Source organism: Plecotus auritus (assembly GCF_963455305.1).
Source record: "Plecotus auritus genome assembly, chromosome: 4".
Classification (NCBI taxonomy): domain Eukaryota; kingdom Metazoa; phylum Chordata; class Mammalia; order Chiroptera; family Vespertilionidae; genus Plecotus; species Plecotus auritus.
Window position 1 is genome coordinate 143102214 of NC_137775.1, and position 22206 is coordinate 143124419.

The window sequence follows — 22206 nt, forward strand, 5'->3', positions numbered from 1 at the left end:
GGGGTTGGAGGACAGGAGGGCATCTCAGAGGGAGGATTTGGGGGCACATGCTGGACTGGAAGGAACAGAGCACAGACCCAGCCTCCTGAAGACATCAGAATGAAAGAAGTGAAGGTGTTTGAGGGGGCTGAAAGAGTCCAAACCTTATTTCCTGACGTTCAAGGCCCCCTCTGGGCTGAGGGGAGGGTAATGGAAATTCCTGGAGGAGAGGGACAGCTTTTGGAAAACCAATAGGACAGCAGAATGGGGAAGCGAATGGACTTGGGGAGGTTTCGGAGGTGGGGCGAGAGCCGGGCTCAGGTCACGGACAGGGCGGACCTGTAGCTGGAGCGGAGCTGGTGGTGGAGAAGGAAGGGCCAGGCCGGCTGGGGAGCCCTGTCTATCCGCGGTGTCTAGCGGGGTACCCGCTGCAGCGCCCCTCCGCGGCCCCTTGGAATTCCCGTGCAGCAGCGGCGAGTGCACCCCGCGGGGCTGGCGCTGCGACGGCGAGGAGGACTGTGCGGACGGTAGCGACGAGCGCGGCTGCGGTGGGCCCTGTGCGCGCCCCCACGTGGCCTGTGACAGCGGCCCACACTGCGTGGCCCCCGCGCAGCTGTGCGACGGCGTTCCCCACTGCCCCGACGGCTCGGACGAGGGCCCAGACACCTGCGGTGGGCCCCTGCCCACCCGCGCAACCCCTCCCGCCATCTTTTCCACCTCCACCCCCACACCCCCAAACCCAGTGGCTGCCTTCGCTCCCTGCGGCTGGGGTGGCGTGCCAGCTAGAGAGTGACTTAGGTCTGGGACATCAGTCTCCGTTGATCTTTTTCATGAAACTCTTTGAGAACTCTTGCCCTTCTGCCCAGGCCCAAGGGAGAGAAGAAAAGGGCTTTTGTCTTTGCCTACATTTGGGCAAGAAATGTTCAAAGGGGGGGGGGGGGGCCTTTCTGGGCATGGGAAGTGGGCCTGTTTGGAGGGCTACCCCCAGCTCCTCTCCACCAGACTTAGGGGTTCCCTTTGCGCCCCTGCAAGTCAGCCCTTCATGTCCAGCCTCCTCCCTGGGTAGGGGAGCTACTGTTCACACCTGGGCCTGGCTGCCCCTCCTGGGCCTCTCCCCAAAGCATCTCTGAGCCAGGTGAGGCCCCAAGTTGGCTGATGTAAAAATAATTCTCTCTTTTCCGCGTCCAGCGCGGCTAGAGAGGGGGTCCAGTTCCTGAGTAGAGGAGCTGGGGATTGAGAAATAAAAGAAAGAAAGAGACCAGACACAAAATGGAAGGAAAAAGCTGGGAACCGGGTGGGACCGCTGCCCTCTTCTGCTGGAGAGACAGTGACCCATAGCCCATGCAGCGTGTTTATTTTATACCCCCACATACCAGGAAGTTTCACCAAAAGTCAAGACAAAGGAGATTATTTGCATTCTTGAGTAGGCCCGAGCATTCCTGGTGCTTGACTGGATTTACATATCAAAACCCACTACCCGACACCTGGGCTGAAATGAAGGTCAAGCTGATAACACCCTTACCTTTTTGGTAAGATATGTAACCAAGACGCGGCTTTGCCTGTCGCCTTGGGTTCAGCTGACAATAATTAAAGAATGCCCATGTGCCTTCCCAGGCGCTCTCTACGGTTGGCTCTGCCTCTTTCCAACCCCTCTCCCCCTACAGCCCCTCTGCAGGGAGAGGACGGGAGGGGTAGGCGCACAGCAGTACCCTTATTGTGCCCACAGGCTCCACCCAGCTGCCCCCATGCAGGGACCTCCTCCCCTGTCCTTCCGCTCCCCAGCTGTGCCTCAGTCTTGAGCAGCTCTGTAATGGGATCCTCGACTGTCCCCAGGGTGAGGACAAGCTGGCCTGTGATATAGAACTTGGTTTCCCTGATGGAGGCCAAGGCTGGTGGGGGTGGGGGCAGGAGGCGGCTCTCTCTCCCTACCTGACTGTGTTTTATCTCCTCTTCCCTTTAGAGGGGCTGCCTGTCCCGGGAGGCCCCAACAGGACAGGAATTCCCTGCCCGGAATACTCCTGCCCGGATGGCCTCTGCATCAATTTCCAGCTGGTGAGAGGTGGGGGGTGGGGGGTGGTGGTGGTGCAGGGGGCAGAGCCATTGTGCCACCCAACGAGAAAGGGGCCCTGACCCGTTCCTTCCCCAGGTGTGCGATGGGAAGCCTGATTGTGAAATGGCAGGAGAGGCAGAACTCTCCCCAGAAGAGCAGGGTTGTGGGGCCTGGGGACCCTGGAGCTCATGGGGGTCCTGCAGCCACACATGTGGGCCTGGGGTGCAGGGCCGGAGCCGCCACTGTTCCCTGCCCAAGCTCCCGGTGCTGCAGCTCTGCCCTGGCCCCGAGCACCAGACTCAAGCCTGCTTCACGGCTGCCTGCCCAGGTGAAGAGCCGGGCACTTGGGAGGGCAGTGGGGATGGTGGGGCCCAGAGAGGCTGGGTGAGGAAGGCCACTGAGCTCCTACCCAGACCTCATGGTGCCCCTGCCTGTGGGTCCCTCCTCACAGTGGATGGTGAATGGACCTCTTGGTCCCTGTGCTCTGAGCCATGCAGGGGCACCATGACCCGGCAGCGACAGTGCCACCTACCCCAGAATGGGGGCCAGGCCTGCGTCATGCTGCCTGGGGGCCCTCACAGCTCCCGCCAGACCCGTGAGTGGAAGGGAGGAGGGAACGGTGGGGGGAATCTGCTCTGAGGAGTGAGTATTCTGGCCCGGTGCCCCCTGCCTTCTGACCTGTGATGACATTTCTGGTCAGACAGTATGCCCCGCTGACCGGCCCTGCAGCAGCCCAGGTGAGGGGGCTCCAGGCTCTGGGCGTGGTGGGCATGCCCAGAGCTGAGCTCTCTGCAGGGGTGCCTCACGCTTGGCCTTTTCTAGGCTGCTGGTGCCCCAAAGGACAAGTGCTGGGCAGTGAGGGGCAGTGTATGTGGCCCTGGGAGTGCCCCTGCCTGGTGGACGGTGCCCGCTACTGGCCTGGGCAGCACATTAAGGCTGACTGCCAGCTCTGCATCTGCCAAGACGGGCGGCCCCGGAGCTGCCGGCCCAACCCCGACTGTGCCGTGAGGTCTCACCCTTGGCCCTGACCTAGGGGTCCCACCTAGCCAGGCACCCAACCCTGCTCCGGCCCCTGACTCTTGGTCCTTTCTCAGTGAACTGTGGCTGGTCGTCCTGGTCCCTCTGGGCTGAGTGCCTGGGTCCCTGCGGGAGCCACAGCATTCAGGGTCCTTCTGGAGCCCCAGCAACCCCCCCCTCTTCGGCCCAGGTTGCAGGTGCCCAGGCCTCCACCGCAAAGCTCGCAGGTACTTGACACCTACCCGGGACCGCAGGGACCGGACCCCTTCTTCCAGCTTCCACTAGGTAGCTGCCTGGGTGCCTTTCTCAGGCCAGGAGCTTCCACATGTCCCACAGACCCCGAATGAGGAACCCTGTTTGTCTAAAGCCCAGGACTTCCAGCATATCTTTGGGGAAACCTGGCCTCCTCCTACACCAGTTTCATGTCTCTAGGTCCTAAAGGGGGGTAAGGAGCCCACAAATGCAGCTGGACAAGTGCAGGGGCGGGTATGGGTCTGGTTTGCATCCTGTGCCTCTCAGGGACCTGGGTGGTGCTTGTGGGGTGTAGTCAGACCTTTCTGCCCTGGCCCCCCCACCCATCCCCCGGGACAGGTCCCACTGGCTAGTTGCAGTTTCTCAGGTGCAGGGCTGGGGTTCAGGTGACAGGGTGACCCTCCCTTCCCAGGTACCAGACCAAGCCCTGTGGGGGCTGTGAGCAGCATGGCCAGGTCCACCAAGTAGGGGAGCGCGGGCAAGGGAGCCCATGCACGGTCTGCCAGTGTCTGCACAATGGCACAGCCTGCTGCTCCCCCTATTGCCCTCTGGGCAGCTGCCCCCAGGTGAGGGGACATAGGAGTAGGGCTTGGGGGCGGGGCAGTATGGTGGGAAGGGAGTGTGGGTGGAGGGGGAGTGTGTGAAGGCCTGATGGACCAGGTCGGAAATGGAGGTAGGCAGGTGGCCAGCTCAGCATGTCTAGCCTGTCTCTTGCCCACAGGACTGGGTCCTGGTGGAGGGAAGGGGAGAGTCATGTTGCCACTGTGCCCTGCCTGGTGAGTGGGTCTGGAGCGGGGCAGAGGAGCCCCAAGGGGAGAAGGATGGCGAGGACTCAGAGGAAACCAGAGGTGGCAGCACCCTGTACCACTCTAAAGCCTGGATACCCTCTGGAGGGCCCTTGTGGCCTCGTCTTGGGAAGGGCAGCTGGCAGACCTCACCCCTCTCCACAGGGAAGGGGCCAGTGAGTCGTGTGCCAGCCTCTGAGGTGCCTCACCTGAGTCCTGGGGGATCTGTGCAGAGAGTGACCATCACCCCCACATCCCAGCCCGAGGCCCCTGCCTTGCAACCAGGAATGGCAGCTGTGACGGTGCTCCAGCCCCACCCCATGACTCCAGTGGCCCCTGCCAGTAAGATTCCTTGGCCTTTTGCCTACAGAGCCCAAGCCTCCCTGCAGCTTCCTTGTGGGGGACAGAGGCCCTGGGAAGTTGGCTGCTTTGGTCAAGGTCACACAGCTCTAGGTGAGGTCAGGGTTTTTGTAGGACCAGGACTAGGACCGAAGTGTCCGGACATAGTTCACAACTTTTCCACTCTCCTGAGAGAGGCAGGGAGGGGGCCACACCAGCTGTTAGGAGGAGAGGTTGGGGGCTGCTGGGAGGTGGCTCAGGGAGGGGGGACGAGGTGGGCCATGTGTCTGGTCAGCTGGCTGTGGTGGTGCCCACAGGCCAGAGCATCGCCCCAGGGCCCTTCCCACCCGTGCAGTGCAGCCCAGGCCAGGTGCCCTGGGAGGTGCTGGGCTGCGTGGAGCAGGAGCAGCTGTGTGACGGGAGGGAGGACTGTCTGGATGGCTCCGATGAGAGGCACTGTGGTGAGCATGGGGTCTGCAGGGCTCCCCACAGGGTCTGTTGTCCTGTGGGATTTGATAGCAAGAGGGCTTTAGGTTTGCTAAAGCCCCCCATTTTTAGCTCATGAATCCATTATCCATGCATTCATTATCCATCCATCTATTCACCCATCTCACCACCCACCCACTCGCCCATCTGTCCATCTGTCCATTCAAAGTAGATTACTATGTCAAAGCCTAGTCTTCCAATCAGAAGAGAGATCCAGTGTTAGTTAATCACAGTAAGGGGCACCCAGGGAACACCCATTCAGGAAGGGGTTACCTGAGGGAGTGAACTGCTCTTTTATTTATTTATTTTTTTAAATATATTTTATTGATTTTTTACAGAGAGGAAGGGAGAGGGATAGAGAGTTAGAAACATCAATGAGAGAGAAACATTGATCAGCAGCCTCCTGCACACTCCCTACTGGGGATGTGCCCGCAACCAAGGTACATGCCCTTGACTGGAATCGAACCCGGGACCCTTTAGTCCGCAGGCCGATGCTCTATCCACTGAGCCAAACCCGTCAGGGCGAGTGAACTGCTCTTTTAGACACTGTGGCCTCTCTGGACACTCAAAGAGCCATTGATACGCAGAGACTGTGGGAGCCTGTGCAGACCCCAGGATCCACCCACACACAGTAGAGGGAGGCCTGCATAGGTGTGGGAGGCGTCAGGAAGGGAGGCCGGGGTCAGCAAGCTCTGTTCTGCTCTTGACTGAAGTACAACCAGAATCACTATCCTTTCCTCCTCTCCACCCCTCCTGGGCAGCGAGCCCTGTGCCCTTCACGATGCCCACAACGGCCCTGCCTGGCTGCCCTCCTCTCGAGCCCTCTGCTCCCCGAGGCAGCTGACTTGTGGCAGCGGGGAGTGCCTGCCCACCCAGCGGCGCTGTGACCTGTGGCCTGACTGCCACAACGGCTCAGATGAGGAGGGCTGTGGTGTGTGTCTGGCTGGGGGGGCACTCCTGAGGCCCCACCCCAAAGTGAGTCCCCTCTGAGCCTGGCCCACTTGTTCTTCCCCTCCCCCGTAGTGGACTGAAGGCTGGCACCCTGGTCTGGCTGGAGCCCTTGCAGCCTCAACTGTGGGCTGGGTGTCACCTTCCAGCGCAGGGAGCTGCTGCGGCCTCCCCTGCCTGGGGGCAGCTGCCCTCCTGACCGGCTTTGCAGCCAGCTCTGCTTCGTGCAGGCCTGCCCAGGTAACTGGGAATTGAAGCCCTTGGGCCTCCTCAGCCCCCCACTTCCCCTGGGGGAATACCTGGGGTGGGTTCCCATCAGATTCTTGCACCAGGGAAATGTCCCTGCTCCTGGGACCTCAGTGTCCAGACTCCTTCCGGGACTCTGGGGGGTCAACCCCTTCTGATGTCACAGCCTCAGGCTTCCAGAAGGCTTGTCAGGAAGCCTGTCCCCTGCCCTGCCCTCTTCCTGCCCAAGTGGCCCTGGATAGGTCCCAGACACCCCCAGTGTGGGAACCAGAGTAGCAGTAGCTCCCACCTGAGAGAGGGAAACCAGCTGAGCTCTTTGTCCTGCGCTCTGTGCCCAAGGCCTTGTAGCCCTTCTGTTCTGTGGATCCCACATCGGGATCTCTGCAGCCCCCACGTCTGGCCTTCTACCCCGGCTTCTGGCCACTGCCTGCAGGGTGCACCCTGCTCCAGCTCTGTCCCAGCCCTTTGCTGGGGACCAGGGACTTTCCCTCAGGAGGCATCTAGAGGTCTTTGCCCAGGTGCCCACACCCAGGGGAGGTTTCCTGGGACAGAGAGGAAGCAGCGGAGCCCCTGGGGGGCTGCCCTAGGCTGCCCTGCTGGTGGCTTCCAGGCTCCTCTCCGCTCGACCACTTGCTCTCTCTAGCACCTTCCTTGTTCCTTTGGGCTCTCGGTCCACCCTCACTCTTCCTTCTCTGCAGTGGCCGGAGTGTGGACTGTATGGGAAGCCTGGGGACCCTGCAGTGTCTCTTGTGGGGGTGGTCATCGGAGTCGCTGGAGGAGTTGCGTGGACCCCCCGCCCAAGAATGGTGGTGCCCCCTGCCCTGGGGCCTCCCAAGAAAGGACACGCTATGGCTTACAGCCCTGTATAGGGGGCACAGGTAAGGGGAGCTGGGTGGGGTTAGAGGGTGGGACCCTGTGGGGTGGGGCCATTGGGGTGTCTCTAAGTCACCTGATGCCCAACTCCCACCAGACTGCGGGCTGGGCCGTGTGCACGTCAGTGCTGTGCTGTGCCGGGAGGGGCTGGTGCACCTGTGCCCACCCTCCTGCCTGGATCCTGAGGCCAACAGAAACTGCAATGGGCACTGTCTGGAGGGTGAGGAGCACCCAGCAGCAGGGGTGCTGCGGACAGAACCTTCAGGGGGAGTGTGGGGTGCCCAGCCACACTTGGAACTGAGTGCCCCCTTGCTACACCCCAGGATGCCGCTGTCCCCCGGGCCTCCTCCTCCATGACGCCCACTGCCTGCCACTCTCGGAGTGCCCCTGCCTCCTGGGCGGAGAGCTGAGGCAGCCCGGGCATCCCTTCTTCCTGGACTGCAGCCGATGGTGAGGACGGTGAGGACAGCTGCTCCCTTGGGGAGGGCTGGGTGAGGGGACAGGCTCCTCCCCTTCCTCCCTTCCAGCCCTGCCTCCCTGGCCTTTCTCTCTGCCCCCTGCAGCATGTGTGAGAAGGGGGCGCTACTGTGTGAACCAGGGGGCTGCCCCGTGCCCTGCGGCTGGTCAGCCTGGTCCTCCTGGAGTCCCTGCGACCGCTCCTGTGGCTCCGGAGTGAGGGCCAGGTTCAGGTGTGCAGGGCAGAGAGAAAGGAAAAGAGAGAAGGAAGGGAAGGGGTGTGGCAGGGAAGAGTGTGGTGGTGGGAGGTGGATGGACAGATGAAGAAGGCAGGAGTGAGAGGCAGGGACAGGAGAGCAGCTGCCCAGGCGGGCCTTCTCCCCAGGTCTCCCTCCAACCCTCCGGCTGCTTCCGGGGGTGCCCCTTGTGAGGGCGACATGCAGGAGCTGCAGGCCTGCCACACTGAGTGCAGGACGGGTAAGGTCAGGGGCCACCCCCCTCCCAATGCCGACCTTTCTCTCCCAATTCCTGTCCTGGGAACATGGCAGGATTGGCACGGGCATAGCGAAGGCTCCCCATCCATCCCAGAGGCAGCCCTGGAACTTACTGGCCTTGGTGTATGGGCTTGGGTGGGAGGCCAGGGCCCCAGCAGCGACCTTTTGCCATACAGCCCAGGGCCCACGAGCAGGTCTGCCTGGGGGGAGCAGGGCGTGGGGGTGAGACTGAACCCGCTCAGGCAAAGCTGGGGCCAGCAGAGGTCTCTGTGCCTCGCTGTGTACAGAGTGGATGGGGCAGAGGAGAGGGCAGGAGAGTGGGGGGGCAGGCCTGGGTCCCGGGGGTTTGGGCCAGGCTCTCACAGCAGGAGAGGGAGGAGCGGTGGAAAGTGGCTGCTGGTGAACTGATGGGTCCGTGGGGACGCTACAGTTTCCAACGTTGAAGCCAGATGAAGGACAGTGGGTTAGAAGGCTCTGGAAGAGTTGATGGGGGGAATAAGAGGATGGGGAGTAGACATGTCGAGGTGGGGGTCTCAGAAGAGCAGCCCTTGTCTGACCTTGTAGCTTCTCAGACCTGACCCTGGCCCCCAAGCCTCCCCAGCCCTGCCAGGACCTCTCTGCAGCAGCCCCTTCCCCCTCCAGAGGTGCTGGGCTGGACGCCCTGGGCCCCCTGGTCCGCCTGCTCCCAGAGCTGCCTTGCTCCTGGAGGGAGCCCAGGCTGGCGTAGTCGGTCCCGGCTCCGCCCCAGCCTGGGGAACACATCCTGCCCAGGAGAGGCCACTCAGGAGGAGCCCTGCAGTCCCTCTGTGTGCCCAGGTATATCCTGCCCCTGGGGTGGCCTGGGTGTCAGGGTGGGGTGAGGAGCAAAGGAGAAGAATGACCCTGTGGGCAGGGTGTGAGCACCTGGAGTGGGAGGGGACAGTCCCAAAGCTTCTCCCCCACCCCAGCCTCCCCCCAGGAAGCCCAGCATGAGATTAACAGGGTGGACCTGGCCTGAAACAGAGTTTGGGGTAGCCTGGGAGGTGTGGGTGTTTGTGGGGCTGAAGCTTTGGTGAAGACCCTGCATACCACACAGCTCCAGCCCCTCCTGTGCTTCATTCCCTGCCACGTCTCTGTCCTGTCCTGATGGCAGACTTGCCTCTTCCTGACAGTGCCAAACGCCTGGGGTCTGTGGGCCCCCTGGTCCACCTGCTCAGCCCCCTGTGATGGAGGCATCCAGACACGTGGGCGCAGCTGCTCTGGCTCGGCTGCTGGGGACGCCGAATGCCAGGGACCCCACAGCCAGACCAGGGACTGCAACACGCAGCCGTGCACAGGTGCCAGATCCCCTCCCAGTTGTTCTCCAGCAAGTCCCTGGGGATTTTGACCTTTCCTTAGCCCCACCTTTGCACACCTCTCTTGAGCTAAGAGAGACTTTGCTGGATTTCCTGTGTCTCCTCCAGCTCCTACCCACTGGAGACCAGGTACCAGCTGTGGCCCGAGGGAGGGGGCCTCCTCCGGCTTCTCAATCCTATCAACAGGCCATCACCAGTCACCTGCATGCAGGTCCCCCTCTGTCCTTCCCTCCCCAGCCCTTGCCTGAGACCAGCTCTGTCTTCCCATCCAGCCCAGTGCCCAGGGGACATGGTGTTCTGCTCAGCCGAGCAATGTCGCCTAGAGGGGGGTCCGTGCTCTTGGCTGTGCCTGGCTCAGGGCCCAGGGGTGGAATGTACCAGCTTTTGGGGCCCTGGCTGCACCTGCCCCCCTGGCCTCTTCCTGCACAATGCCAGCTGCCTACCCAGCACTCGGTGCCCCTGCCAGATGCATGGCCGTGTCTACAAACCGGGAGCAGTGGCTCACCTTGACTCCTGTAACAACTGGTAGGCCACCAGAGTCAGGGCAAAAGGTGGCAGAGGAGGGACAGGGGCTTGGAGGTTCCAGAGATGAGCAGGTGTGGACTCACATGCACTGGAGATGGGGGTGGGAGAGTGTGTTCAGCATGCCTCCATCGTGCCAGGCCTAGGCCCTGTGAATACCAGAGTGAATGAGATGCTGCCTGGCCTGGAGGGGCAGGAGTCTGTAAGGAATTGTCATGCCCATTTGACTTATGGGAAGACTGAGGTTCAGATAAGTGAAACGATTTATGATGGGACTAGAGCCTGGGTAGGGGCTTCTACTCCTCCAGTTACTTTTGCTTCTCTTTCCTGAATTTTCACTGATTTCCAATCAGAAACCTAGAAGCACCCAGTATTCAAAGCGTATATCAGGCCGTGCCACCAGAGGGTAAGCTAACCCCGTTCCCTCTTCTCATTTTCCTTTCTCTCAATGTCATTTCATTTTCTTCATTTTCCTTTTTATTTTTTATCATCCGGCTCCTCCCTCAATTTCCTCCTTCATCCTTCCTCCCCCTGCCCCTTTCCTTTTTGATTTTTTCTCTCAGACTGTTTTTCTTTGACAAGTGGGCTTTAAAACATTTATCAGAGAAAAGTGAAAGGGAAGAAAAGTACACCATTTTCCTCCCCAGGAGATTCAAGTTAGGACCTGCTCTCTCTAAATCGCTCCTCCCTGGCCCTGGAGAGTCACTCAAAGTTATTTCTAAACACTGTTTAATAAATACAAATGGAATATAAAGCATGAAAAGGTAACGCCTTGATAAAATCATGAGATCAAGGGCTGCCCGGTGCCAGGGCGTGTGGGAGCTCACAGAAGGTGGGCTGCTGCTCTTAGTGACAATCCTGGGTCACATGTGAAATTCATGTAGGACATGAGCAACTCGCTCTACTGCCCAGACCCCCAGTTTCTGTCCTCTGCAGTGGACATGGTAGCCTAGCCGCCTCCCCTGGGGCAGGTACCCAGAGCTCTAAGGGCAGGGACTGACTGGCCATGATGGGCCCTCTCTTTGCAGCACCTGTGTCTCTGGCGAGATGGCATGCACCTCGGAGCCCTGCCCAGGTACCCACAGGGCCCTCAGGGACCAGAGGGGGTGCTGAACCCATTCAGAGATCAACTCTGGGCTTCCTCAATGATTCCCCAGGGAAGTGGGTGTGCAGGGATGGCTTGACCTGCTTTCATACCTCCTGTGCCCCTCCCTGGCAGTGGCCTGTGGCTGGAGCCCCTGGACCCCGTGGAGTCTCTGCAGCCGCAGCTGCATCGTAGGGATCCGGCGGCGTTTCCGGGCAGGCACTGCGCCCCCCGGCAGCCTTTGGGGTGCTGCATGCCAGGGCCCCAATATGGAGGCTGAATTCTGTAGCCTGTGGCCATGTCAAGGTTAGTGCTGGGACTGAGGTCCAGGAACCCCCCAGAGAGGAGGCAAGAACACTTCCAGTCAAATCCCCCCACCCCCTGTGCACCCCAAGAGAAGTACAAGGGCCCTCCCTAAGAGATGCCACAAAGATGTGGTCCCCAGGGAGCCCTGAGAGGGGACCTCCCTGGAGGCCAGCCTTGCTCCAGGCCGAATCCCAGAACCTCCAGAGGTGTGAGGTCCCCTAGGGATGGATGTGGGAAGGGAGGGGGCGCCCTAGGGTGTCTGGGATCCAGGGGGAGAATGTGCCCAGGTGTGTAGGTGTGAGGAGAAGGTGGGCTGGCTGTCAGAGGGCAGGGCCCACAGTGACCAGGGGCGACTCCAGTCCCAGTGGGGAGTGGGACCCCTGGTCTCCGTGCTCTGTGCCCTGTGGTGGTGGCTTCTGGAACTGTACCCGAGGCAGTGGCCCGAACAGCCCTGTGGACTTCTCCACCTGTGGCCTGCAGCCCTGTGCAGGTGAGGGCTGCCCTGGGGACTCACCTCTCCATTGCACACATGTTCTCATCCCCACCTGACCCTGGGCCCTGTCAACCCCTCCCTGTCACCCCAGGGACCTCTCTCCCTGAGTTCCTGTGCAGCCCTGTGACCTCCCGGCTGTACCGGGAGCTAGTATCTCTCCCAGGTTGGGAGCCTGGGGGAGAGTTGAGTGAGTCTGGGCTGGGCTGTCAATTTCTGTGTATGTCCCAGCGACAAGCAGTGGCTGGATTGTGCCCAGGGCCCTGCCTCCTGTGCAGAGCTCAACGCCCCTGGAAGGACTAACCAGAGCTGCCTGCCTGGCTGTTACTGCCCCGCCGGGATGCTCCTGCTGGTGAGCGTCCTCCCTGCCTGACCTCCTTGGGGACTGGGAAGACAGGTGGGGCCTGGACAGAGACAGAGCCAAGGGTAAGGGGCTAGAGACAGGGAGACCCTGAGAGGGTCTTCAGTACAGCTGACTGAGGAGAGAGCACTGAACTCAGGGGTGGTGGCCCAGCTCTGCCAGCAACCAGCAAGTGGCTTGGGCCAGTCACGTTCATGCCTTCCTAGGCCTCTATTTTTTCATTTGTGAAATGGTCATAGGCCTAGAAGGTCTTTAGGCTTCATGCCTGATTGAATACTCTGTTCTCTTGTGTTATTTATTGAACACCTACTAGGTGTACCGGTTAATAATGCGGATTTTTTTTCAATAGATGGAGTTACACATATGTTGATATATATGTGATTTGATATGTATGCTATTTTGTTGTATTGACAACAAGCTTCAAAACTTCATATGCCAAATTTTCTGAAGGTGTTAACATCATAGATATTTTTATGCTTAAAAATGTCAAATTTCGTGCCAAAAAAAAAGCATTTGCGGGAAGTTTTAATTCATGACTTTATTTTGAAGAAAAGTGCTACTGAGAGTTATCGTATACTTCGGGAAGCTTATGGTGAACATGCTCCATCTCAAGATACTTGTGAATGCTGGTTTAAATGCTTTAAAAGTGGTGATTTCGATGTGAAAGACAAAGAACGTCCAGGTCAACCGAAAAAGTTTGAAGACCAACAATTACAAGCATTATTGGATGAAGATGCGTGTCAAACTCAAAAACAACTTGCAGAAAGATTAAACGTTGCTCAGCAAACAATTTCCGATCGTTTACAAGCAATGGGAAAGATTTTAAAGGAAGGAAAACGGGTGCCACATCAACTGAACAAAAGACAAATGGAAAACCAAAAAGTCATCAGTAAAATGTTGCTTCAATGGCACAAAAGAAAGTCTCTTTTGCATCATATTGTGACTGGCAATGAAAAGTGGATTTTGAGAATCCCAAATGCACAAAAATCATGGGTTGATCCAGGTCAACCATCAACACTGACTGCAAGATCTAATCGCTTTGGAAAGAAGACAATGTTCTGCACTTGGTGGGATCAGGAAGGTGTGGTGTATTATGAGCTTCTAAAACCAGGTGAAACCATTAATACTGATCGCTACTGACAACAAATAATCAGTTTGAACCACGCTTTGATCATAAAACAACCAGAATGGGCCAGAAGACACAGCAAAGTAATTTTGCTTCATGATGACGCACCATCACACACTTCAAAACCAGTTACAGACACGTTAAAAGATCTTGCCTGGGAAGTATTAACCCACCTGCCGTATTCACCAGACCTTGCTCCTTCAGATTACCACTTGTTCCGATAGATGGCTCACGCACTTTCTGAGCAGCACTTCAAAACGTACGAAGAAGTGGAAAATTGGGTCTCTGAATGGTTTGCCTCAAAACAAGAAAAGTTCTATTGGGCCGAAACCGGTTTGGCTCAGTGGATAGAGCGTCGGCCTGTGGACTGAAAAAGGTCCCAGGCTCGATTCCGGTCAAGGGCATGTACCTTGGTTGCGGGCACATCCCCAGTAGGGGGTGTGCAGGAGGCAGCTGATCGGTGTTTCTCTCTCATCGATGTTTCTAACTCTCTATCCCTCTCCCTTCCTCTCTGTAAAAAATCAATAAAATATATTTTAAAAAAAAGAATCTTAAAAAAAAAAAAAAGAAAAGAAAAGTTCTATTGGGACAGTATCCACAAATTACCTGAAAGATGGGGGAAATGTGTAGCTAGCGATGGACATTACTTTGAATAAAGCACTTTTGATGTTTCTCTTGAAATTACCATGTTTTCTTTGATTACAAAATCCGCACTATTAATCGGTTAAGGGTTGATCCCCATTTTTAACCAGTATCCTCATTATTAACCGGTATGGGCATTTTTAACCGGTGAACTGGTTAATAATGCGGATCAATCCTTTACCGGTTAAAAATGCGAATTAACCGGTATTGGCATTTTTAACTGGTAACAGGTTAAAAATGGGGATCAACCCTTAACCGATTAATAGTGCGGATTTTGTAATCAAAGAAAACATGGTAATTTCAAGAGAAACATCAAAAGTGCTTTATTCAAAGTAATGTCCATCGCTAGCTACACATTTCCCCCATCTTTCAGGTAATTTGTGGATACTGTCCCAATAGAACTTTTCTTTTCTTTTTTTTTTTTTTAAGATTCTTTTTTTTAAAATATATTTTATTGATTTTTTACAGAGAGGAAGGGAGAGGGATAGAGAGTTAGAAACATCGATGAGAGAGAAACACCGATCAGCTGCCTCCTGCACACCCCCTACTGGGGATGTGCCCGCAACCAAGGTACATGCCCTTGACCGGAATCGAGCCTGGGACCTTTTTCAGTCCACAGGCCGACGCTCTATCCACTGAGCCAAACCGGTTTCGGCCCAATAGAACTTTTCTTGTTTTGAGGCAAACCATTCAGAGACCCAATTTTCCACTTCTTCGTACGTTTTGAAGTGCTGCTCAGAAAGTGCGTGAGCCATCTATCGGAACAAGTGGTAATCTGAAGGAGCAAGGTCTGGTGAATACGGCAGGTGGGTTAATACTTCCCAGGCAAGATCTTTTAACGTGTCTGTAACTGGTTTTGAAGTGTGTGATGGTGCGTCATCATGAAGCAAAATTACTTTGCTGTGTCTTCTGGCCCATTCTGGTTGTTTTATGATCAAAGCGTGGTTCAAACTGATTATTTGTTGTCAGTAGCGATCAGTATTAATGGTTTCACCTGGTTTTAGAAGCTCATAATACACCACACCTTCCTGATCCCACCAAACTCAGAGCATTGTCTTCTTTCTGAAGCAATTTGGCCTTGCAGTCAGTGTTGATGGTTGACCTGGATCAACCCATGATTTTTGTGCATTTGGGATTCTCACAATAAATCCACTTTTCATCGCCAGTCACAATATGATGCAAAAAAGACTTTCTTTTGTGCCATTGAAGCAACATTTTACTGATGACTTTTTGGTTTTCCATTTGTCTTTTGTTCAGTTGATGTGGCACCCGTTTTCCTTCCTTTAAAATCTTTCCCATTGCTTGTAAACCATCGGAAATTGTTTGCTGAGCAACGTTTAATCTTTCTGCAAGTTGTTTTGAGTTTGACACGCATCTTCATCCAATAATGCTTGTAATTGTTGGTCTTCAAACTTTTTCGGTTGACCTGGACGTTCTTTGTCTTTCACATCGAAATCACCACTTTTAAAGCATTTAAACCAGCATTCACAAGTATCTTGAGATGGAGCATGTTCACCATAAGCTTCCCGAAGTATACGATAACTCTCAGTAGCACTTTTCTTCAAAATAAAGTCATGAATTAAAACTTCCCGCAAATGCTTTTTTTTTGGCACGAAATTTGACATTTTTAAGCATAAAAATATCTATGATGTTAACACCTTCAGAAAATTTGGCATATGAAGTTTTGAAGCTTGTTGTCAATACAACAAAATAGCATACATATTAAATCACATATATATCAACATATGTGTAACTCCATCTATTGAAAAAAATCTGCATTAACAACCGGTACACCTGGTACTGCATGCTCAGTTTTGGGCTACGTTGTGGGGAAAGAGCAGGGGCTGCCTTCACAAAGCCTCCAGTCTGGTGAAAGCAGACACAGCGCCCATAGAATGAAGACAGAGCCATCCACTCAAAGGAAGTGAGCTTGCAAGCTGTAGAACAAGAGATGCAGACTGGCAGGGGCTGTGTCAGTCGTGGTGGGCTTCCCAGAGGAGGTGGTCCTGACTTGCCCTCAAAGATTGAAGGGTGCGGAGAGCAGGGAGGCGGCCACTCCAGTTGGAGGGTGGTGGAAACCAGGGCTAGGAAATGCAGCAGGGGTGGTGGAGTTTAGACAAAAGCTTTGGGGGGAGGGCTTACAGAGATGCTGACAAACCATGGGTGTGGTTAAAGGACAGACTCACATGAAGTCTGGGTTCAAATCAGGGTCTTCCACTAGCAGCTCTGTGACTTTGGGCTGAGTATTCTTGTGCCTCAGTTTCTTCCTTTGTGAAACTGAGGTAGTAATATATTGGAGTCCCTAAGGTAGTGAAATTCTTTCTCAGGGATTGGCCGGCAAACTTCAGTGCACCTGACATTGAACTATGTGCGTCTGGATGGCTGTTTTAAAAAAGATTTGAGACCCTAGTGACTTCTGTCCGAATTCCCTGTGCACCTAGTTTGTCTGGTTTTATGTTGTTGATGAAAATGTGGGATTGCCATATGGATTGTACCTTTCATACTTTGTCAGCTGATTTCATGGGCAATTGACAGTGCAGTGTCATGTTCTACAATTGGGGTGGCCTTTTCTCCCAGAAATTGGGGGTCCATTCTCTCCAATGACAAGAATGGGAAGGGACAGATGTTTGAAGGTGGGGGTCTAAGAAGGGGGTGCTGAGCTCTGACAGGGGTTGGGAGAGCATCCCAGGCCAGCAACTAGAGGATGATGCAGGGGTTTTGATTCTAGAACAATGTGTGTGTGCCCACCCGGGACTGCCCCAGGCAGTACTGTGCTTCGTCCCTGTGAGAACTGGTGAGACCCCCTCCTCATGCAGTGGCTCTGGAACCTCTAAGGACCCTGTTGTCCCTCCTCAGCGGCAGGGGAGGTTGGCTTCCAGGGAGACGCCTTTTCCCTATAGGCACAGCGTCCAGCTCTCCGAGGCCAGGCCTGCTTGCGCCCCTCACTCACGCCCTCCCCACTCGTCTTCTCTTCCTACCTGTCTTACTGTGCTGGGGCTGCCACTGGGTGACTTAAACAACCAAATGGATCTTCTCACTGTTCTGGAGTCTAGAAATCTAAGGTCAAATAGTTGGTGGGTTGGTTCCTCCTGAGGGTTGTGAGGGCGTCTGGTCCAGGCCTGCGTCCTCTCTGCCTCCTCTCTGGTGCTCGCTGGCCATCCTTGGCTGGAAGCTGCATCCCTCCAATCTGTCTTCCCATGGCCGTCTTCTCCCTGTGTCTCCACATCCTCCTCTGTGCACATCTGTCTCCCTGTTTAAATTTCATCTTTGTATAAGGACACCTGTCATATTGGATGAGGGCCCACTCAATGACCTCATTTTAATGTAGTGACCTCTGGAAAGACCCTATCTCCAAATTAGGTCACACTCTGGGGGTTGTGGTTTCAACATATGAATTTTGGGGAAGGGACATGGTGTACCTGCAATAGCACCCGCCCCTCTGCTGCTCTTCCTCCAGCTCCTGTGTCTCTGGGCTCATCACCAGCTGTACCTCCTGGCCCTGTGAGGAGGGTGAGAGAGGGGCCCACTCTTGACTTCACCCCCTGCTTGATTCCTGCTGATGAAGTGGCATGTGCTGGGGCTGGGGAAGGAAAGCCCTCATGACAGGCTGGAGGCAGGGAAGAGGGGGGGGTCCCTTCATCCTCTCTGCCTATTTCTCCTGTGCAACCTCAGGTCAGCCCATCTGGTCACCCTAGACCCCATGGAGCGAATGCTCGGCCTCCTGTGGCCCTGCCCAGTGCCACTGGCACCACTTCTGCGCCAGGGCCCCTGGTGCGGCACTGTCCAGCATGGTGATGCTGCCCCCCCGGGCTTCGCCCATGCCTCCTTGCCCAGGCCCTGAGGCTGAGGAGGAGCCCTGCATCCTGCCAGCATGTGACCGTGAGTCCCGTGGAACCAAGAGGGTCCCTACAAGCCCTGTGGATATCTGCTGCCTCGCACCAGCTGCCTCTCTGATCTGGCCCAGCCACACCCCAAATTCCTTCCTCTGCTGTCCTCTCAGGAGCTGGGGGCTGGGGTCCTTGGGGGCCCTGGTCCAGCTGTAGCCGGAGCTGTGGACGAGGCCTGCGGAGTCGGACTCGAGCCTGTGACCAGTCCCCACCCTAGGACCTGGGGTATTACTGTGAGGGGTCTCATGCCCAGGTACCTGCCATACTCAAGGACCTGCCAGGGTTGGGGGTGGGGGCAAGGACCAGAAGCAGGAAAGCGGCAGGAGGCTTTATGAGGAGACTGGCCAGCTCTGTGACCCACACAGCTCTCAGCCCATCCTATCCCCTCACCCACAGTGACCAACTGCACTTCCTTTGAAGGGGCCGAGTTCAGCCCCTGTGGCCCTCCCTGCCCTCGCTCCTGTGATGACCTCGTGGTGAGTCTGGGCCCCTTAGCACACCCACCTGTGCTCTGACCCCAAGGGTAACCTTGCAAGAGGGCAGGATGGGGCAGCCCAGCAGTGACGGCAGGGGTGGGGTCGGCGCCCAGCAGGCAGCTCCCCCTTGGTCCAGGAGTCTCGGGAGTGAGTGTCACCCAGTAGCCCTTGTCTTCCTTACAGCAAACGTTTCTCAATGTAAACATTTTATTACAAAAACAGCATAAACACATGGGAATCACCCATTATATCATCTGAAACCCAGGAGCATTTTGGTGCACAGTCCTTGAGTATGGGGGTGCTTGTGTGAGACTGCCGCCCCCACGCCTGGGCAGGACCATGGAGAGGGGCAGAGGCAAGCCCAGACTGAGCCCCTGTCCCTGCAGCCTGTGCAGTGGGCAGGCAGCAGCCCCTGTGGAGAAGGGATGGTGGGTTTGTCTAGGGGTGTCCAGGGGGCTCCCACATGGACAGGGAGGAGGAAGGGGCGGTGCCTGGCTCCGGTCTCTGCCAGAGGATTCCAGCTCCTTCGCAAACAGCCGCCCTCTCCAGTCCTGCTCCCTACATGCTGAGGAAGTCTGGGAGGTGCCTCAGTTCCCAGGTTCTCGCTGAGCCCTTCATGGGGCTCACCTTTGGAGGACACCCCGCCTAGGGAAGCTCCTCCCAGCTCTCCTCTTCTCCCCAGGAGGGGACAGGAAACTGAAGCCATAAGGGCTGAACTGGGATGTCGCACTTTCTCCTCTGCACACCCACCTGCTCCTTCACTTCATGTTCTCTCCTGTGCCTCTGCGCTGACTGCCCCGGGCAGCACCCCATCGTCACTGACCAGAGCTCTCCCTTGCTGTTCCCCAGCACTGTGTGTGGCACTGCCAGCCTGGCTGCTACTGTCCCCTGGGCCAGGTGCTGAGTGCGGATGGGGCCCTCTGCGTGCAGCCCAGCCACTGCAGCTGCCTGGACCTGCTGACGGGCGTGTGGCACCATCCAGGCACTCAGCTGGCGAAGCCAGATGGCTGCAACTACTGGTGAGGCGGGCACGTGGGCAGGAAGCAGGTGCAGGGAGGGGTGAGGGCAGGGTGTCCCTGAGCTCTCCCAGGTCTCAGCTGATGCAGTTTAGACTCCCACAATCCCTGGGAAGATACTGGCTGGCCCCCAACCCCTGTCTGACAGGTGGGGAAACGGAGGCATGGAGGGCTGGGTGTGTGCTCTGAGGGCAGGGGCACAGGTGTGGTGTTTCCTCCACTGTCTGTCCCCGGTTGGCAGCAGACTGCCTGCGGTAGGACACACCAGCCAGCGACCAGCAGGGAGCCTAGGCTCTGGAGAATGGGGAGGGGGACCCGAGACCTCAGAGGGAAATGGGGCAAAGGGATGAGGGGAACAGAAGAGGCAGGGCAGGAGGGGTACGCATGGAGGTCACAGGCAGCACTGAGCTGCCACTGTCCCCCGTGTGCCCACATGCCCCCTAGCACCTGCTTGGAGGGAAGGCTGAAATGCACAGACCTGCCTTGCCCAGGTATGTACCCAGCTCAGAGGGAGGTGAGGAGAAGCTGCCAGGGCCTCAGAGATGGCGGGGCCTGGGAAAAGGATGGCTGTGCCCCAGTGCCCACCATTGTCCCTTACAGTGCCTGGTGGCTGGTGTCCATGGTCGGAATGGACAGCATGCTCCCAGCCCTGCAGAGGTCAAACGAGGACCTGCTCCAGGGCCTGTGCCTGTCCTGCTTCTCAGCATGGAGGGTCCCCGTGTCCCGAGGAGGCAGGGCAGTCAGGGGCCCAGCATCAGAGGGAGCCCTGCCCCAGCCCCAGTGTGTGCCCAGGTGAGGTGCTGTCATTGGTCTCCAGTCCCAACAAGGGGGGCCTCCTGGGCCTCTTAAGGCAGGTGATGCTGTCTTCCTGGCACAGTGGATGGAGCCTGGAGCCCCTGGGGACCATGGTCTCCCTGTGATGCATGCCTGGGGCAGTCCCATTGGAGCTGGACATGTAGCTGGCCCCCCTCCCCCGCCCCCGAAGGAGGCAGACCCTGCCCTGGGGGCCATGGGCAGAGTCGCCCCTGCCAGGACAATTCCACACAGTGCATAGGTGAGGCCTTTCGCAGAGGTCTGGGAGGGTCCCTCCTAAGGCTAGGGAGATGCTGCCTCTGACCTTTGACCCACCCACACCCATGCAAGGCAGGTCACTCACCCCATGGACCTGGGGCAAGATGTAGGTCTGAGCAGGTGGTGGGTATGGCAGGAGGGCTCATTACCCAGTGTCAGGATCCCTCAGGATGGGCCCCCTCGGTACCCACCCTCTCTGCTTCCCTCCTGTGGTAGACTGTGGGGGTGGCCAAGCTCTTTTCTCCTGTGGGAAGCCCTGCCCGGCTCCTGCCAGGACCTGGAGTGTGTGTCAGCCAGGCTGCACAGGCTGCCAGCCCAGTTGTGGGTGTCCTCCTGACCAGCTGCTCCAGGATAGCCTCTGTGTGGCCCCTGCCCACTGCCGCTGCCAGTACCAGCCTGGAGCCATGGGTCAGTACCACCCTCACACTCGCCCACAGGCCCCCTGATACTGCGGGGCCCCTCACAGGTGGCTAAGGAAAGGAGGGCCAGGGTGGCCAGGGACAGAAGTTGGGGCCAGGGCTCTAGGTGGTTGCAAAGTCAACGATGCAGGGCGGGGTCTGGGAATGCTGCGTCAGAGAGGGAGACAGCGTCCAAAGAAGCAGGAGACCCAGGGTGGGGACGGGGACCTAGCCAGCCCAGCCCCATACCGGAAGCGGCTCTGCTGTCCCCCAGGCCCACACGAGCGGCTGCAGGGACTCCAGGCTGACCAGCGGCTCCAGGCGCAGTGGGTGGGTGGTGGGCAGGGCTGAACGGTGCAGGAGAGCTGCCCAGCCTGGCACATGCAGTTGCTGTAGGCATCCTCATGCCGGCTCCCTGGGGCCCAGCTTTGGCCCTGGGCACTCACAGTGCCCAATAGGCACGCAGCTGCCGTCCTGCTCTAGCGAGCCTGTGGGGAGGTAGCCCTCCAGAGCTATGCTGGCACCCTGCCCCAACCGCCTTCCTGCTGAGCCTTCCTGCCATACCCTCGGAGCAGCAGCACCCCCGCTGGCAGGCCTGGCCTTCCTGGCACACGATCCCCTCCTGGAGATCTGAGCAGCGTCGGGGACAGCGGTTGGCACAGCTGACCACCTCCATGCCTGCTGGGCAGCCATCCTCTGAGCAGAAGGGGAGGACCAGAGAGAAGAGGGCCCTGAGCCTCAGGAACCACCCTTACCTCCGTGAAGCTGTATGCTCCGTCCTTCTCCCCATGTTGGTGCCCATGGGAACAAGGGCACTGGGACCCTGGGGTTGGGATGTTCTCAGTGACAGAGGGTTCCTCTCACCCAGCCTGACCTAATGAGTGCTTGTTGAGTTGGACTGAATTTGTGCATCTAAAAAACCAACATTGTCACTGATAAGTCTCCTCTATATGTGTTCATCGGGGGTCAGTGAGTGGGGGATGTCCTGGTAGAGATGGGGGCCCTAGAGAAATCAGGGTCCAGGGGTCAGTGAGCTCCAAAGGACCACAGGACCAATGACAGACAGAGCTGAAGCTTGGGGTGGGGGCAGGGTTACAGCCTGTCTGGCTCAGGCCATATCCCAGGTACCAGATACCTTCATGACTGTCACCCTCAAATCCTCCAACAGGAACTGGAGGGCGGGGGTGGGCAGGAGGGCAGATTCCAGCAGCTCATCTTGGCCACAAAGGATTCCTCACCCAATGCCCAGATCCAGACATCGACCTGAGTGGGTCTCAGCTTCCTTAACTGGCCAAAGAGGTACCAGCCTGTCCCCCATCAATGTCACACAGTGTCATGGGGATGAAATTAGAGGTGGGGACGGGGAGAACCCTGTAGAAAGCATAGGCCAGTAGGACTGTGCTGTCCCCACCTTCATACCACAGGGCATAGGGTTATAGAGCCAAGCGTGGTGCCTCTCCCCAGCACAGAGGGCACCCCTGTTCTTGGGTGGGGTGCTCGAGCAGCTGCGGCTCCTCAGGGACCGGCCTCCCCCACAGCTGTGGTCACACCAGGGCCAGGGGCTCCAG

At 57.3% G+C, this 22206-nt stretch overlaps 1 protein-coding gene across 1 annotated transcript in view; it reads left to right on the forward strand.

Moving 5' to 3' along the window:
* LOC308246847 (SCO-spondin-like) overlaps positions 1-21493 on the forward strand; it is a gene marked incomplete at its 5' end in the record, with an annotated part of 36181 nt that extends 14688 nt beyond the window's left edge. Inside the window, 44 exon segments of the mRNA XM_080665180.1 lie at positions 448-650; positions 1706-1813; positions 1940-2031; positions 2126-2357; positions 2481-2635; positions 2637-2672; positions 2676-2766; positions 2852-3028; positions 3124-3192; positions 3195-3273; positions 3711-3864; positions 4020-4074; positions 4249-4425; positions 4740-4883; positions 5670-5711; positions 5714-5839; positions 5932-5936; positions 5940-6096; positions 6801-6980; positions 7073-7195; positions 7299-7425; positions 7539-7664; positions 7817-7908; positions 8568-8741; positions 9077-9241; positions 9532-9784; positions 10810-10856; positions 11001-11171; positions 11410-11661; positions 11756-11801; positions 11893-12013; positions 16519-16574; positions 17248-17300; positions 17463-17482; positions 17486-17669; positions 17791-17891; positions 17895-17930; positions 18043-18153; positions 19003-19172; positions 19614-19660; positions 19770-19961; positions 20047-20241; positions 20400-20648; positions 21214-21493. Of these exon segments, the coding sequence (XP_080521306.1) occupies positions 448-650; positions 1706-1813; positions 1940-2031; positions 2126-2357; positions 2481-2635; positions 2637-2672; positions 2676-2766; positions 2852-3028; positions 3124-3192; positions 3195-3273; positions 3711-3864; positions 4020-4074; positions 4249-4425; positions 4740-4883; positions 5670-5711; positions 5714-5839; positions 5932-5936; positions 5940-6096; positions 6801-6980; positions 7073-7195; positions 7299-7425; positions 7539-7664; positions 7817-7908; positions 8568-8741; positions 9077-9241; positions 9532-9784; positions 10810-10856; positions 11001-11171; positions 11410-11661; positions 11756-11801; positions 11893-12013; positions 16519-16574; positions 17248-17300; positions 17463-17482; positions 17486-17669; positions 17791-17891; positions 17895-17930; positions 18043-18153; positions 19003-19172; positions 19614-19660; positions 19770-19961; positions 20047-20241; positions 20400-20648; positions 21214-21272 (5452 nt within the window). The 3' untranslated portion in view covers positions 21273-21493.
* Between the last annotated feature and the right edge of the window lie 713 nt (positions 21494-22206).